The sequence below is a fragment of the Hyla sarda genome, chromosome 2, assembly GCF_029499605.1.
Source record: "Hyla sarda isolate aHylSar1 chromosome 2, aHylSar1.hap1, whole genome shotgun sequence".
Classification (NCBI taxonomy): domain Eukaryota; kingdom Metazoa; phylum Chordata; class Amphibia; order Anura; family Hylidae; genus Hyla; species Hyla sarda.
The window spans coordinates 66,602,604-66,618,406 of record NC_079190.1 but is presented as its reverse complement, the minus strand read 5'-3'; the positions used below and the strand labels follow the sequence as shown (position 1 = coordinate 66,618,406).

The following is a 15,803-nucleotide window of genomic DNA, read 5'->3' as shown; positions in this document are numbered from 1 at the left end:
CTAAGCTATATAGAGGTTAACCAAATTTTTAACCCTATGCCAATGTGAAATTGATGATTTAGGGGTTTACAGGTTGGATAAACAGTGCCGCAATACCACGAACAACCCTTCGACAAGTGTGGTACGGTTGATGAAGAAAGCAAAAATGTTATTATAAATCGTGTGCAACTCATTGAAAAATACTTGTATTAGCTGTTTACAGGACAGCCAAACCACTAGGACATCACGTGATCAACAGGCCAGGGTGGGGTCCTGAGTTTTCGGTTTCTCATCACACATACAATAAGGGCTCATTCACATGGCAGAATATCTGAATGGAAAAATTCTGGGCAAGCGCCGATAAATCAGTTGACGCTAGGACCGCTCTGTAATGAGCCATCTCCAAAGCCGGAGTCCGAAATTTGATGGTGCAGCAGAATATCATTGAAAACAATGAGGCTGCTACACTGGAATTTCCTTGCAGAATTCCGCTCAGAAATTCAAGACCCTAAGGATATGTTCACACGGCAGAATTCTGCAGTAAATTCCGCAAAAATGAATTGCCATTCACTTCAATAGAATTCCAGCAGAAGAAATTTTGCTGTGTCAATCCCATTGAAGTGTATTGGCTATAGATTCATGCAGAATTTTCAAGTGGCATTCAAGCATGTAAGTCCTAGAGTCCCCATGTAGAGCTGAAAAATAGGTTTTTATGGGAAAACCCCTTTGTTCATTACTGCTCCTAATAAAATCAGTAGCATGCTAAAAATTATCCAAAAGAAAATCGATTAAAAAGTTATACAACAAAAAAAGAAAACTACTGCTCAGAACCAGTTGAATATTATAATTTAATCTAACATAAGAATGTTTTAATATCTTTTTTTCAACAAAAATAAGCAAATAATTTTCTGTATGATATATTCTAGACTAAAGCCAAGATCTCCTGAATACTTCAAGTCTTGGTCGTTGCATAAAGGGGTCCTCTGCTGCTCAGCGTTTGGAACAAACTGATCCGAACGCTGGAGTCGGGAGCTTGTGACCTCATAGCCCCACCCCCATGACATCCCGCCCTGCCCCCTCGATGCAAGTCTATGGGAGGGGGCGTGACAGCCGTCACGCCCCCTCCCATAGACTTGCATCGAGGGAGCGAGCGTGACATCATGAAGGGGCGGGGCAATGACGTCACGAGCTCCTGGCTCCAGCGTACGGAACAGTTTGTTCCAAACGCTGAGCAGCGGAATACCCCTTTAAGGTCGGGACTTGCTGCCACTTTTAGTAGCTCTATTTGATTGATTTTAACTATTGAGTGACAGCTCCAGTCCAAAAGATAGCACACAACTTAGCCCTAGCTTTAAGCTGGCAATACAGAGGTCAGAATGTCACTGGTCAATGGTACGTTGGATAATTTGTACAGATCATCTAACCAATATGCCACAGTTAACTAGCAAACCAACAAAATAAGCACATTATAATATAAGAAAAGTCTAGTTTCAGCCTACAGGTAAAAAAAATTAAACACGTCAGATTCACTGTTTAGGCAGACAGGAGTTTGCCCTCAGCCATACGAAATGGTCCAAATCTGCCATTTTGGCCAACATTTATCTTATGTGTATGGTCAGCCTAATGGATCATAGGTCAGGCAATGATCCGAGGGAAAAAAGTATGCAAATCATCTCTCCTCTAAAAGAAATAAAGCTGCCTCTGTAGTGCTACCTATTTGGGTAGCTACCCTGTAAGTCAATTCCTGACGCATTTAAAAAAAAAAAGCCTTGAAACATGACTGGAGATTATCAACCAAACCAGAGTCTCCACCAAAAGACAGAGGACCGATGTGTAGACAGGCTTCGGTATCCTCACCCCACATATGTTCAGAGACCTTTGAGAAACCCAATCCCTCAAGATCTACCATAAAAGACTTTTCACCCAGCCAACCAGTGCCATGCTCTGAACTGACAAGGAACAAGAACAGGTATTTACAAATGAGTGTCTTTTTTGGAGAAGATTTTTGTTAGATTGATAATCCTTAGTCATGTTCTAAGGCTCTTTAAAGGGTCAGAGATTATAAACAGGGCACCTAAAGGGAGGCATCATGGCTCTCTTACTCTTCTATACAAGCTATATAACATGCTTTAGAGGGGAGCAATGGAATAAAGTTATCAAGTCACTGAGAATGAGTCCGATTACTAAAATGTTGTAATATGAGTGTAAATATTTTTGTGTTACAATGATATCTCTGTACATGAATGTAGTTTTATGCTATATCTATGATCCAGCAATATGTATAATAAGATGTTACATACATACACACATACATGTTGAACTGGTTCTTCAAAAGTGCCAGACTACATTGAGAGAGTCACAAAAGCAATATGGTTTTATAGACATGAGAAGCAATAATTAAACCTTACAAATCTTTAATCTTCAAAGTCACTTTGATTTTAAAGGGAAATGAGCCTTACTGAATTAAATCTTAAAACCGACTTAAAATTCAGAGTCTTTGCTTTTTTTTTTTTTTAAAAGCCCAGAATAAATTAGTTCTTTTTAACATGTTTCCAATAGAAATACATATTGCAAGATGTCGGGGTATTAACAGCTGCCCACTCGGTCTCTGGGAATGAGTCTAAGTTCTGATCCGTGTTTAAGGAATACATTTCCTATAAAGGAGAAAAAAAAAATTTGAATAAATTAAATAAATCCTTCATGAATATAAATTGTTGCCCCTTTAAGGGATGAAAAATGTATAATTGGAATAAAGTAATTTTTTTTAAAGATCAGTCTCCTCCAGGCAACAATGGCAACTCAAAAGGTAGAATGTAAGTAGTAAAAGAAAAAAAACTAAAAACACAAAAGGGGTTATCCAGAAATACAAAAACAGCTATTCTCTTTCAGAAACCGCTCCACATCTGTCCCCAGGTTGGGTGTGGTATTACAACTTGGCTCCATTCACTTCAATGGAACTGAGCTACAGAACCACACCCAACCTGGAGACAGACAGGGAGTGGTTTTTGAAAGAAATAAGCTCTTTTTATATATTCCTGGATAACCCCTTTAAATAGGGCCTCACATTGCAGATATGCTGCAGATTTTCTGCAGCAAAAAAAAAAATAAGCCAAGGGCCGAAGTATGTGGATCCACCATTAGCAGAACATGTTCGTTTTGCGAGTGCGATATCAGGATATCAATATGGGACATATATAAGCAAGATTGCCTTGTATGCAGATGAGGCACTGCTATTCTTAAATGATACTGGACCATCACTACAGACAGCGATAAACTTGTTAACACGTTACGGGAAACTGTCGGGTATAGAGATAAGCTGGGATAAGTCCTTTTTAATGCTCTTGGATCGTACAGCATCTTATCTTCAAGTAGATGAGAATACTATTATTAAAGGGGTACTCTGCTGCTCAGCGTTTGGAACAAACTGTTCCGAATGCTGGATCCGGCGCCGGGAGCTCGTGATGTCATAGACCCGCCCCCTCATGACATCACGCTCCACCCCCTCAATGCAAGTCTATGGGAGGGGGCGTAACAGCTGTACGATCTCAACTTTTGACATGTCTGGGAAACGTGTCAAAAGTTGTCACAAATGAAAAAAGAACTCTAAACAATATACTAAAAACTAAATGTAGGTTTTAGGGTATAAAGTAAGAACTTGGCTGTATAGGGCTTCATCCATACATACTTAAAAAGGTATGTAAATGATGCTTTTGAGTCCACTGGGCGTTCTGCACAGCTACTAAAGTCCAGCACAGTTTGGCCCCTTCACCAGTTAGCCACTTCCCTTTTGGCACTGGTTACCTCCTCTACCCTCTGATTGACAGCCCCTAGGCTGTAGTGTAATCTACCCCTCTCCCCTGTAATCCTGCTGTCACAAGAGCGTAAGGGTCTATTCACACAGTGGAATTCCCGCTTGCTGAATTCCATCTCAAAATTAATGCCCATAGACTTCTAGGGGATTCCGCACTCCCATTCACACTTCTGAAATTCCGCTAGCGGAATTTCAGAAGTGTGAATGGGAGTGCAGAATCCTGTAGAAGTCTATAGGCTTTAATTTGAGGCGAAATTCCGCTGTGTGAATAGACCCTGACTGTTCTCATGGCTTCCTTAGCAGCTGTTCTTCGCTGGTAGATTGTGCAAATACAGAACATACCTGAGGATGCTGGGAGAATACTTTACCACACATGCGCCACTCCATTACTTTATGTCACTTATGGAGGATTACAGGAGAGAGGCAGAGTTTAAAGTACAGTCTAGTGTCTGTCAACTGGGGGTTGGGGTAGAGGAGGTGACCAGCACAGAGGAGGGGAGTGACTAACTGATGAAGGGAACTGTGCAGGGCTCTAGTGGCTGCTGGGACCGCCCAGTGGGCTCCAAAGCCTAATCTGCATATCTGTTTAAACTCTTATCTTGGCACTGGAGTGGTAAGTTAACTACCGAGAGGTATGCTGAGTTTCTCTACTTTATACCAATTCCAGCTTCTTCCACCACTTTCTAAAAAAAAAACTGACACCTCTTAAATCCACAGTTTTCGAGATCTCTCGCTACTGTAGTCCCTGCTGATAAAATTCTTTACAGGTCATGTCATGGACATACTTACACAGAGCATCAGGGCTCAGTCTCACAACAAGCTGTATGCCTGTGTGTCCATTAAATGACCAAGACTGAATTTTTCTTAAGAATAACAGTAAGTAGAGATAAAAAAAAACTGAAAAGAAATGGAAACTATCTTGTATACTTTCTCATTATCTGCAGGAACCGCGATACCGCCTTTAAAGGGGTACTCCAGTGGAAAAAAACATTTTTCTAATCAACTGGTGCCAGAAAGTTAAACATGTTTGTAAATTACTTCTATTAAAAAATCTTAATCCTTCCAGTACTGGAATGCTCCACAGGAAGTTCTTTTCTTTTTGAATTTCCTTTTTGTCTGACCACAGTGCTCTCTGCTGACACCTCTGTCCATTTTAGGAACTAGGACAGTTCTTGATACGGACAAATGGACTTCCAGGGTGCGGTGGGTCTTTTGCGAGGCTGACTTGGAACAAGCACGTCAGGTGAGTATAAAAGAATTTATTAAAATACAACGCGTTTCACCGCGCTTGCGCGGCTTCATCAGGCATCTGATGAAGACGCGCAAGCGCGGTGAAATGCGTTGCATTTTCATAAATCCTTTTATACTCACCTGACATACTTGTTCCCAGCCCGCGCCGCAAAAGACCCACCGCACCCTGGAAGTCCATTTGTCTCTATCTACTTGGTTGGGAGGCTGCAGATCGGGCCCTAACGACTCAACCACACTGTCCATTGTTGTGTGTGAGTCCAAACAACCACCTGGGGTAAGAGGCTCTAAGAATTCCTTTGCCATTTTACACCCAGACGGTTTTACGCTATGGAGCGCTCGCTTTTGTATTTATAGTTCTTTATACGGACAGAGGTGTCAGCAGAGAGCACTGTAGTCAGACAGCAAGGAACTTCAAAAAGAAAATAACTTCCTGTGGATCATATAGAAGTAATTTACAAATCTGTATAACTTTTTGGCACCAGCTGATTAGAAAAAAATAGTTTTCCACTGGAGTACCCCTTTAAAGGGGTACTCCACTGCTCAGAGTTTGGAACAAACTATTCTGAACGCTGGGGGCTGGAGCTCGTGACACCTTAACCCCGCCCCCTCATGGCGGGGCTATGACGTCACGAGTTCCCAGCTCCAGCGTTAAGAACAGTTTGTTCCAAACTCTGAGCAGCAGAGTACCCCTTTAAGTCTTATCGGCTTTTACAAAAATATTACGCTACATTTAAAAGAGAGACATGGACCTATTTTAGTAGTTCTCAGAACAAACAGACATGCAGTTCCAGAACTGGATGTTGAAAGGTTCATTACACAAGCAAATGACAGGTATATTAATTACACAGTAAGAAACCTCAATTAATTGGTTCACGCGTGGCGGAATTACATCTTCCTTTTAATCTGATCGGTGAAGCTCTTTGCCCACTGTTGCTAAGTTGCACCCTGTTGCTACTGGGACTAAATTTTTAATGGCAATGAGAAAAAAACCATCAGGATGAATTTTAAATTACCCAGGATCAAAAGGTCTGAAATTAATTTCTAAACTCATGTGAGCACAGAGATAGCGCCGGGAAAAGACAATTACTACTGTAGAGAAGTGCAGAACTCTGCGTACAGTAAATTAATATGTTTATTTGTATTTTGGAGAAATGGTAACGTATAAGCTAACATGTTAGCACCGATTCATGAAAATACAAAAAAATAAAATAAAATAAACAGTTGTGAAGACTATGAAGAGTGAATATGTTTTACACTGTTATACTCTTTTCATATGGAAATAAGTATAAAACAAAGGAAAAAAAAAAAGCATATGTAACTCATTCACGAATACGAGCAGTCTAGATTTCCCCTTTGTTCTCTAATATTCTGTTATTTTAATCATTGTTTAAAGGTTTTTTTTTTTTTTTTTTTTAAATAGTAGGTCTATACTCGGGATCGTCAACCATAATCCGAGCAGTGGCTGTCCGACACCTTGCACCCCACACTAACCATCTGATTCAAGTGGCTGCTGCATTTGCCAGACACAGCTATACTTACATTGCAGCTCGTCACATTCACTTCCATGTGATGAGCTGCAATACCAAGTGCAGCCACTACCGAATGTATAGCAATGTTCTTAGAAGGAAGTAAAAAAAGCCACTTCAATCAGCTGACCAATGGGGGGTGTCAGGAACTGGACCCCTTACAATTGGATACTGATTGTTGATCCTGCGCATAGGCCATAAGTTATATTTAATAAAAGAATAAAAAAAACTCCTAGAAAAGGGGGTTGCCTATTGTCTGGTAAGAACAGTCTATTTACGTTAGACAGGTCTCTCAGCAATAAACTGATCACAGGGTGCCTCGTTGATCACAGGGTGCCTCGTTGGTGGGACCCCCAGTGTTAAACTGTACTTTGTGGGGGGACCAAAAAAGCAAGTGTGCAATTACCCTACAGCACCACCATAGGAGAGCTTAAGCAATACAATGCGACCATTAAAATTGGAAAGGTTTGTGTGTGTGTAATGCATAAATGTATTAGGTCATCCAGATAGACAAAAGTATTAGGTCAACCATGATAGACACTCTTTGTAGCCGCTCTCCATTCAGACAGTTAAAATACTAAGAACATAGACAGAATCCCCATTACATTTATTTTAATACATCATAGACATGGAAATATAACTGTAACCCAGAACAGCCCATTGCTATACGTTTGCACTTACCAGCAGTTTGTGCGGGATTTAATCCTACTCCATCTGCAGGACAAAATATAAATATGAATAGCATCAACAGAGAAAAAAAAGGGGAGGGAGGTTATAAATCGGTCACTGGATATAAGACTGTTCTACTTGCTAGGTAGGCAATAATCGGACATGCTGTCTTTCAACCGGGAATACGGGAGGTGCTCATGTGAAATAAAAATACTCCAATGCACACAAACACCAAGAAAATGAAGAACGGAGCACTCACCCAGTAGTGTGTCCCAAGTTGGCAGATCGTTAACGACGTAAAGTCATCCTTTGGCAGGGAGGCGGTGGATGGTACGGGGGAGCTCCGGTGCTGGCGTCTGAGCTTCCTCCATACCATCCACCGCCTCCCTGCTGAAGGATGACTTTACAACGTTAATGATCTGCCAACTTGGGACACACTACTGGGTGAGTGCTCCCTTCTTTTTCTTGGTGTTTGTACAAATATAAATAAGTTAATATAAAACTTGTGAAAAAAATCCTGCTTGGAACCCCACGAGCGCGCCAATGATATCCTACTGCATTTATCCTATTAGGGTACGTTCACACATACGACTAAGAGATATGGCTTTTACTCTACAGTCTGCCTGTGTAATGGTTGTGACCCTAGCACTATGTTTCAGCAATATTCTGATATCCTCTAGTGCACCACAGTCTCTGCAGATGCCAACAGCTTGGAAGCCAAAAGCAGCTCCAGAACTACTGGCTGGAGACCACTGGTTTACAGTATATTATGAGATACAATAGTGTATACTATGTGGCTCCAAACCCGTACATATGTAATGGATGGTATATCGTATCGTAGTTGCCAGATTGGATTTTAAAATAAATAGTAAAGGACATGGTAAGTATTTTCCTTGACATCTCAGCAATGTGACAACAAGCATAAAAGACTCTGAGGGCTAATATCTGCATGCACTAGGTGAACAACAACCACTTACCATTTGTTATGATAGCGCTGGTTTCTGCAGGGACCTTGAACTAAAGTAAAAGAAATAACAGAGCGTTTTATCACCTAATAACCATAACAGGCTCCTATCGTACTTACTACTCTAGAAACATTCACATTTTGTTCCCATTTCAGTAGACACGGGTGGATATGAACACTAAGCGTACAAACATGAGAAACAGAGAAAAATACAGATTTAAAAGGTATGTTCAAACATACATAGGCCCAGATTTATCAAAGAATGTCTACAGTAGAGCTATTTTCCCACGTTTATTTGTGTGGTGGGATTGACTAGCGTGCATCTTATTTATCAAGATGGTGCAGCAGGATGATTAATTTTGCGCAGCTCTGCTGTGGTGGGAAAATCTCTACCACATACACTTTTTCTAGACACTTGTGAGGGAGGGAAGTAGACACTTTCCCGAGTCCTAAATTTGGCAGGTTAGGTGTTTTTACTTTCACAGAGCTGCCGGGACATTTTTACTTGCATTTTAGAAGCTACAATCAAATTGGATTGCGGTGTCTAAGGGGTTAAAGCCGGGCATCACCATAATTGGTGATGTCTGGCAATAGAGATGGGTCCTGGTGGCAGATAGCTGCCAGGACCACCCAGCTATGACCTGTGCTCAGCTCCTGAGCATGTGTCATAGAAGGGGAGTGGGACGCTGTCGTCCACAAGGGGTTAAAGGTTGAATTGTGGAAGGTAGAAATTATTCTCACACCTACTGGTAGGTGGTGTAGCTTTGCGCCTAAAAAAAAAAAAAAAGTACCTTTGCGCACAAAATAGCGACTTTTGCCAAAAGTCGCAAATGATAAACATGTGACCCCTGCATGGTCAAAAAGAAAAAGTTCTACAGAGCAAAAAGAGTGAAACTGTCTATATCAAAAGTTGCATAAAAGTCTCTAAATATGCTGCTTGTGCCTGAACTGCGCCTAAACAAAGGCAAAAAAATGCTCTCAAAGCAATGATAAATCTCCCCCATAATCCCCTGTGGAAATTCCACTTGAGGATTATGTTGCTACCAATGCACTCCATTATGTACTCCACTACCACAGCGTTCGAAACATTTTGTTCCGGAACGCTGGGTGCGGGCGTCGTGACATCACCGCCACGCCCCTCATGCTGTCACACCACACACACCCCTCAATGCAAGTCTATGAGAGGGGGCGTGGCTACTGCCAGTAGCAAAGTAACTTAATAGCGAGTCCTCACACAGCCAGAGGGGGCAGCAGAGAGCCTGTGTTGGGGCTTTCTGCTCTAGGGATGGTAAAGTAGCCCAAAATGTGAAAAATGAATAAAGATACATGAAAGTTTTATAACTTTATAGAAGCTTTTCCCTTCCACAATAAGCCCAGTGATCGGCAGACGAACAAGAAAGCGCTTGTTTGATCGTGGGGTTTTGACAGGTTTAAAGGGGTATTCCGCCCCTAGACATCTTATCCCCTATCCAAAGGATAGGGGATAAGATGTCAGATCGCCGCGGTCCCGCTGCTGGGGACCCCTGGGATCCCCGCTGCGGCACCGCGCTATCATTACAGCACAGAGCGAGTTCGCTCTGCACGTAATGATGGGCGGTACAGGGGCCGGAGCATCGTTACGTCACGGCTCCGCCCCTCGTGATGTCACGGCCCGCCCCTTTCAATACAAGTCTATGGGAGGGGGCGTGGTGGTCGTCACGCCCCCTCCCATAGACTTGCATTAAGGGGACGGGCCGTGATGTCACGAGGGGCGGCGCCATGACGTCACGCTGCTCCGTCCCCCGTATCGCCCGTCATTACGCACAGAGCGAACTCGCTCTGTGCAGTAATGATAGCGCGGTGCCGCAGCGGGGATCCCGGGGGTCCCCAGCAGCGGGACCGCGGTGATCTGACATCTTATCCCCTATCCTTTGGACAGGGGATAAGATGTCTAGGGGCAGAATACCCCTTTAAATATCCTAGTTCGTCTGCTGCACACCGGCACATGCGACCGATGAAAGAGTGAAGCCGTGCAATAGGACAGAAGCTGTCTAATAGGAGTGCAACACTAATATACCGTACAGTGTTATGGAATAAAACTTCACAGAGCAATGCAAAATCGTATTCTGTTTATTCTGTAGAAAGCTGTTTGGCAATACTAATGGATACTGTAATGGATAAAATAAAACATGGCAGATTCAAGAGATAGCGGTCAGCTGGATGAGTGTGTACCACCATCTTTACTCTATATCAGTGGTTTCCAACCTGCGGACCTCCAGATGTTGCAAAACTACAACTCCCAGCATGCCCAGACAGCGAACGGCTGTCCGGGCATGCTGGGAGTTGTAGTTTTGCAACATCTGGATGTCCGCAGGTTGGAGACCACTGCTCTTTATCATAAAGCATAGTGAAAACTGAAACCGAAACTGCCCAGTTTTGCCTATAGCAACCAATCTGCATTAGTTGTTATAGGCAGTAAATTGTCTCGTAGCGAACCTTGCAGCTCGGCTGTTGATTACAGTGATCCCTCAACTTACAATGGCCTCAGCATACAATAGTTTCAACATACAATGGTCTTTTCTGGACCATTGTAAGTTGAAAGCAGACTCAACATACAATGCTACAGACAGTCTAGATCTTGAAATGTGTCAATGGCCGGAAGAACCGACCAATCAGAATGGGCATTCACTGGTAAAACCCCGTATTACTGAAGTGTATGCACTGACTGATGTCTGGTAGCGCCCCTTCAGTACAGGGAGGTATTACATGTTTTGTACTACTCTTTGGGCCAGGGTTACCTGCTCCTTTGGACACCAGGTAAGGGCGACTCCATTTTACTTATTTAGGACATTGCGTGTACTGTACAGGACCCTGAAGAAGCTCCTGTCCTCCACATAGACCAGTGTTTCTCAAGCAGGGTGCCCCCAGCTGTTGCAAAACTACAACTCCCATCAGCAGGGAGTTGTAGTTTTGCAACAGCTGGAGGCTCCCTGCTTGGGAAACACTGACATAGACAGTGATTACAGCTCCCAGCAGATCTTTCTTACTTTTATATGTAATGATTTGCTTTATCTGTATTAGTTATTTACTTATTTTTATTTAATCCTCACTTTTTCCTATTTTTTGGATGACATTTTGGTGCCTTTAGAACCAATTACCAGGTTTCCATAGAGTTCTGGTCTCAACATATAATGGTTTCAACACACAATGGTCGTCCTGGAATCAATTAATATTGTAACTTGAGGGACCACTGTACTTTAGTCTGCATAAATTAGTTCAGCTTTCCAAGGGCTCCAGTTGCCTGGAAAAGGTGGATACAGACCTAGGAGACCTAAGACTGTCATCCTGGACTTTTCCAGGCAACTGGAGCCCTTGGAAAGCTGAATGAATTTACGCAGACTAAAGTAACAGCTGAGCTGCGAGGTTCGCTACGAACCAATTTACCGTACGTTCGCTCAACTCTATTAGTGAATAATGATCCTATAAATTTAACAGTATAATAATTTGAGTTATTTTTTTTGTGCTTTTTACATTCCCACCAGGCACATTTCCCTGAATACAGATCAGCCCCCAGGTGTGATCCTAATATCTCGCTGGTGACTAGCTACTGCAAGAGATCGGTAGAGGGGGGGGGACGCCTGTAAGAATCTTCATGTCACCGCCACAATAAAGGTTGCTAGGGAAACCTGCTCCTGCATTGACATTTTAATCATCTGGCATAGAAAGGAGCAGGAATCAATCTTTTCCAGGCGACTTCCTTCATTTACTTAGTAAATCTCATAGAACTACATTGTGGAAGATTCACAAATGCAACAGAAATAATCCATAAATGGCAGAATGTGTTGGGAATGCAATGGTACAATGACTTCAATGTAATGCTCAGCGATGCCCAGACCGGCATGTGAATGTCAATGTTACCAAAACAGCTGCCAGATGAGCACGGCGGTCTCTGTATTGTAGGTTGGCACAGGCCGCAGTCACTAGTATTGTTTAGTTCTGTACCTACCTCCTCTGCGGCAAACTTCAGAACCGCTGTGAATGGCGTAGTCTCCGGAACGCACAGCCTGCCAATAGGGATAAAAGAGAACCATGAATTTGCATTGATGTTCTATGTCCTTCCTCTGTTCCTCATCATACTCTGCTCTCCTCCTTGAAATAGAAAGAGGTTACAGATACCAGCATCTCCTATGAAGTGTTAGACCAGTGTCCTATTGCTGCCTAATAGCAATAATACGGATCCCTGTATTCCATATAAATAATAGTAAAATTCAAATAAATATCTGCACTTTTTAGGACAACCGTTTATTATATGTTAAAAAAATTGGACATAAAATGCTATTAATTTCAGAATAAAATGAAATTTATTAAACCCTAAAGGGGTACTCAGTCCCTAGACATCTTATCCCCTATCCAAAGGGTGGATCCTAGATCGTGGGGGTCCACAGAAGCAGGGCACCCGCAATCAGACATCAAAGGGGATAAGATGTCTAGGGACGGAGTACCCCTTTAAGTGCAATAGTCTGCAGTTTTGCGTCCCAGTTGGCCAGTGCCTGTATCACTATTAGCCTGGTGTATCTGGGTTAGGAAAAAAATAGCGGCTTATAATATCGGGACTTTTTAAGGATATAACTCTCTTTTAGCTTTTATATGGTAAGTGTATACCTACCCATAAATACTTCCAGATAAAGTGTGGTAATTCGCTTCTTGCCGACATTAACTAACAAGTAACTTTTAGATCCACTCTGTGTTAATGAGACACAGGTGTTACTATTAAAGGGGTACTCCGCTGCTCAGGGTTTGGAACAAACTGTTCCAAACACTGGAGCCGGCGCCGGGAGCTCGCAACGTCATTATGTCACACCCCGACCCCCAATGCAAGTCCATGGCTGCCACGCCCCCTACCATAGACTTGCATTGAGGGGGTGGGGCGTGACGTCATGAGGGGGCAGGCCTATGACGTCACGAGCTCCCGACTCCAGCGTTCGGAACATCTTGTTCCAAACGCTGAGCTGTGGAGTACCCCTTTAAGCCCACTATAAATGGTATATGTTACTGTATTTTAAAAAAAGGAAAAACCAAGAGTTAGCCTAAGTATTTTTCATATATCCACGGTGCGGTTTTCTGGTGGGGAATATGATTTTAGACGCACTGTTCTATTAAAACCCGTACTTTCACTATTAAAGAGAAGGTATACGGTAGTGAAACTGTTCTGGTGCATGAGATAACTGTTTTCCCTTATCAGTAGCCGTGTACCTGTTTCCAGGGATATTCTTATCTTGTAACGTGAAGTCCAGAGAAGATCATATAGATCGAGTCCAAGTGCTTGTGTGTAGGATCTGGAGACAGGCCCAGCCGGCGGCATCTCTACCGTCCGCTTCCCCGCTGAAGTCCGTTGTTACCGTTGGTTACTGATTCGTGACGTCAATACAGTATGACAAGAGGACCAAACAACATCCGACGCATTTCAGAAAACCTGTTTACTTCGTCTCCCAAACTAAGGAAACTGAAGGTTTTCTGAAACGCATCAGCTGTTTGGTCCTCGTCATACTGTAGTGACGTCACGAATCAGTAACCATCGGCAACACCGGACTTCAGTGGGGAAACGGACGGTAGGACAATAACAGCGCAGATTTTATTTATTAGAATCAAACAATAAATTTACTTAGGTGGGATGTATGACGAAATGAAGAAAAAAAAAAACACCAGCATCACTGGTCTATAGTCTGTGCCTGGTGTTACAGGAAAGTTTGATTTACTTTAATGGGGCAAAGGCAAAAAACAGAACAGGACACTGAGACAGGGACACTAATTTCTCCTTCGAGGGGTACGGCTGTTATGTCCTCTCCCATAGACTTGCATGGGCGGGGGGGGTTGTTCGTGAGGTCATGAGGGGTGTGGCAAATCTGTGCAGAGGAGAGATTGCACAAAGCAACCAGATCGGTTGGTCTGAGTGGTGATCATATGACCCAACTACAATAATTAAAGCAACCATGCAGGGATAAAATACATTACACTGCAGCAATATAGCTGGTTAGTTAACATTACATGTCCACAAATGTTTTACTGGAGTGCTTCTTTAAAAGGGTTATCTATCCGTTGGGAGGGGTGGTGGTTTAGGATTATAGCAATGACAATTCTACTTTATATATATAAAAAAAAAAAAAGCCTTTAATTACCTCTAGCACTCCCGCGGTGTCTTCGTTGTACTTCTCTGGTCCCGGCTGCGATTCTCTTCCTCTGAGAAAGCATGACGCTTAGGCCCAGAGTGTCATACTACTGCTTAGCCAATCACTTACAGTGGGGCAAAAAAGTATTTAGTATTTCCTCATAGGTATACCTCAACTATGAGAGACATAATGAGAAAAAAATCCATAAAATCACATTGTCTGATTTTTAAAGAATTTATTTGCAAATTATGGTGGAAAATAAGTACTTGGTTAATAACAAAAGTTAATCTCAATACTTTGTTATATACCCTTTGTTGGCAATGACAGAGGTCAAACATTTTCTGTAAATCTTCACAAAGTTTTCACACACTGTTGTTGGTATTTTGGCCCATTCATCCATGCACATCTAGAGAAGTGATGTTTTGGGGCTGCCGCTGGGCAACACAGACTTTCAACTCCCTATTTTCTATGGGGTTGATATCTGGAGACTGGCTAGGCCACTCCAGGACCTTGAAATGCTTCTTACGAAGCCACTCCTTCGTTGCATGGGCGGTGTGTTTGGGATCATTGTCCTGCTTAAAAAGACCCAGCCACTTTTCATCTTCAATGTCCTTGCTGATGGAAGGAGGTTTTTACTCAAAATCTCACGATACATGGCCCCATTCATTATTTCCTTTACACGGATCAGTCGTCCTGGTCCCTTTGTATAAAAACAGCCCCAAAGCATGATGTTTCCACCCCCCCATGCTTCACAGTAAGTATGGTGTTTTTTGGATGCAACTCAGCATTCTTTCTCCTCCAAACACGACAAGTTGAGTTTTTACTAAAAGTTCTACTTTGGTTTCATCTGACCATATGACATTCTCCCAATCCTCTTCTGTATCGTCCAAATACTCTCTAGCAAACTTCAGATGGGCCCGGACATGTACTGGCTTAAGAAGGGGGACACATCTGGCACTGCATGATTTGAGTCCCTGGCGGCATAGTGTGTTACTGATGGTAGCCTTTGTTACTTTAGTCCCTGCTCTCTGCAGGTCCCTGCTCACTAGGTCCCCCGTGTGGTTCTGGGATTTCTGCTCACCGTTCTTGTGATCATTTTGACACCACGGGGTGAGATCTTGCCTGGAGCCCCAGATCGAGGGAGAATCCAGTGGTCTTGTATGTCTACCATTTTCTAATAATTGCTCCCACAGTTGATTTCTTCACACCAAGCTGCTTGCCTATTGCAGATTCAGTCTTCCCAGCCTGGTACAGGTCTACAATTTTGTTTCTGGTGTCCTTCCACAGCTCTTTGGTTTTGGCCATAGTGGAGTTTGGAGTGTGACTGTTTGAGGTTGTGGACAGGTGTCTTTTATACTGATAACAACTTCAAACAGGGGCCATTAATACAGGTGACGAGTGGAGTTCAGAGGAGACTCTTAAATAAAAGGTCACAGGTCTGTGAGAGCCAGAAATCT

The 15,803-nt window shown here is 42.8% G+C and overlaps 1 protein-coding gene across 2 annotated transcripts in view; it reads right to left on the bottom strand.

Moving 5' to 3' along the window:
• Positions 1 to 808: 808 nt before the first annotated feature.
• UFM1 (ubiquitin fold modifier 1) overlaps positions 809 to 15,803 on the bottom strand; it is a 29,842-nt gene continuing 14,847 nt past the window's right edge. For both annotated transcript variants that reach the window (XM_056561959.1, XM_056561958.1), the window contains exons 3-6: positions 12,186 to 12,243; positions 8,214 to 8,253; positions 7,249 to 7,281; positions 809 to 2,633 (exon numbers count right to left, since the gene is read on the bottom strand). In XM_056561959.1, coding sequence (XP_056417934.1) covers positions 2,566 to 2,633; positions 7,249 to 7,281; positions 8,214 to 8,253; positions 12,186 to 12,243 — 199 coding nt within the window. In that variant the 3' untranslated portion in view covers positions 809 to 2,565. The remainder of the gene's footprint in view (positions 2,634 to 7,248; positions 7,282 to 8,213; positions 8,254 to 12,185; positions 12,244 to 15,803) is intronic.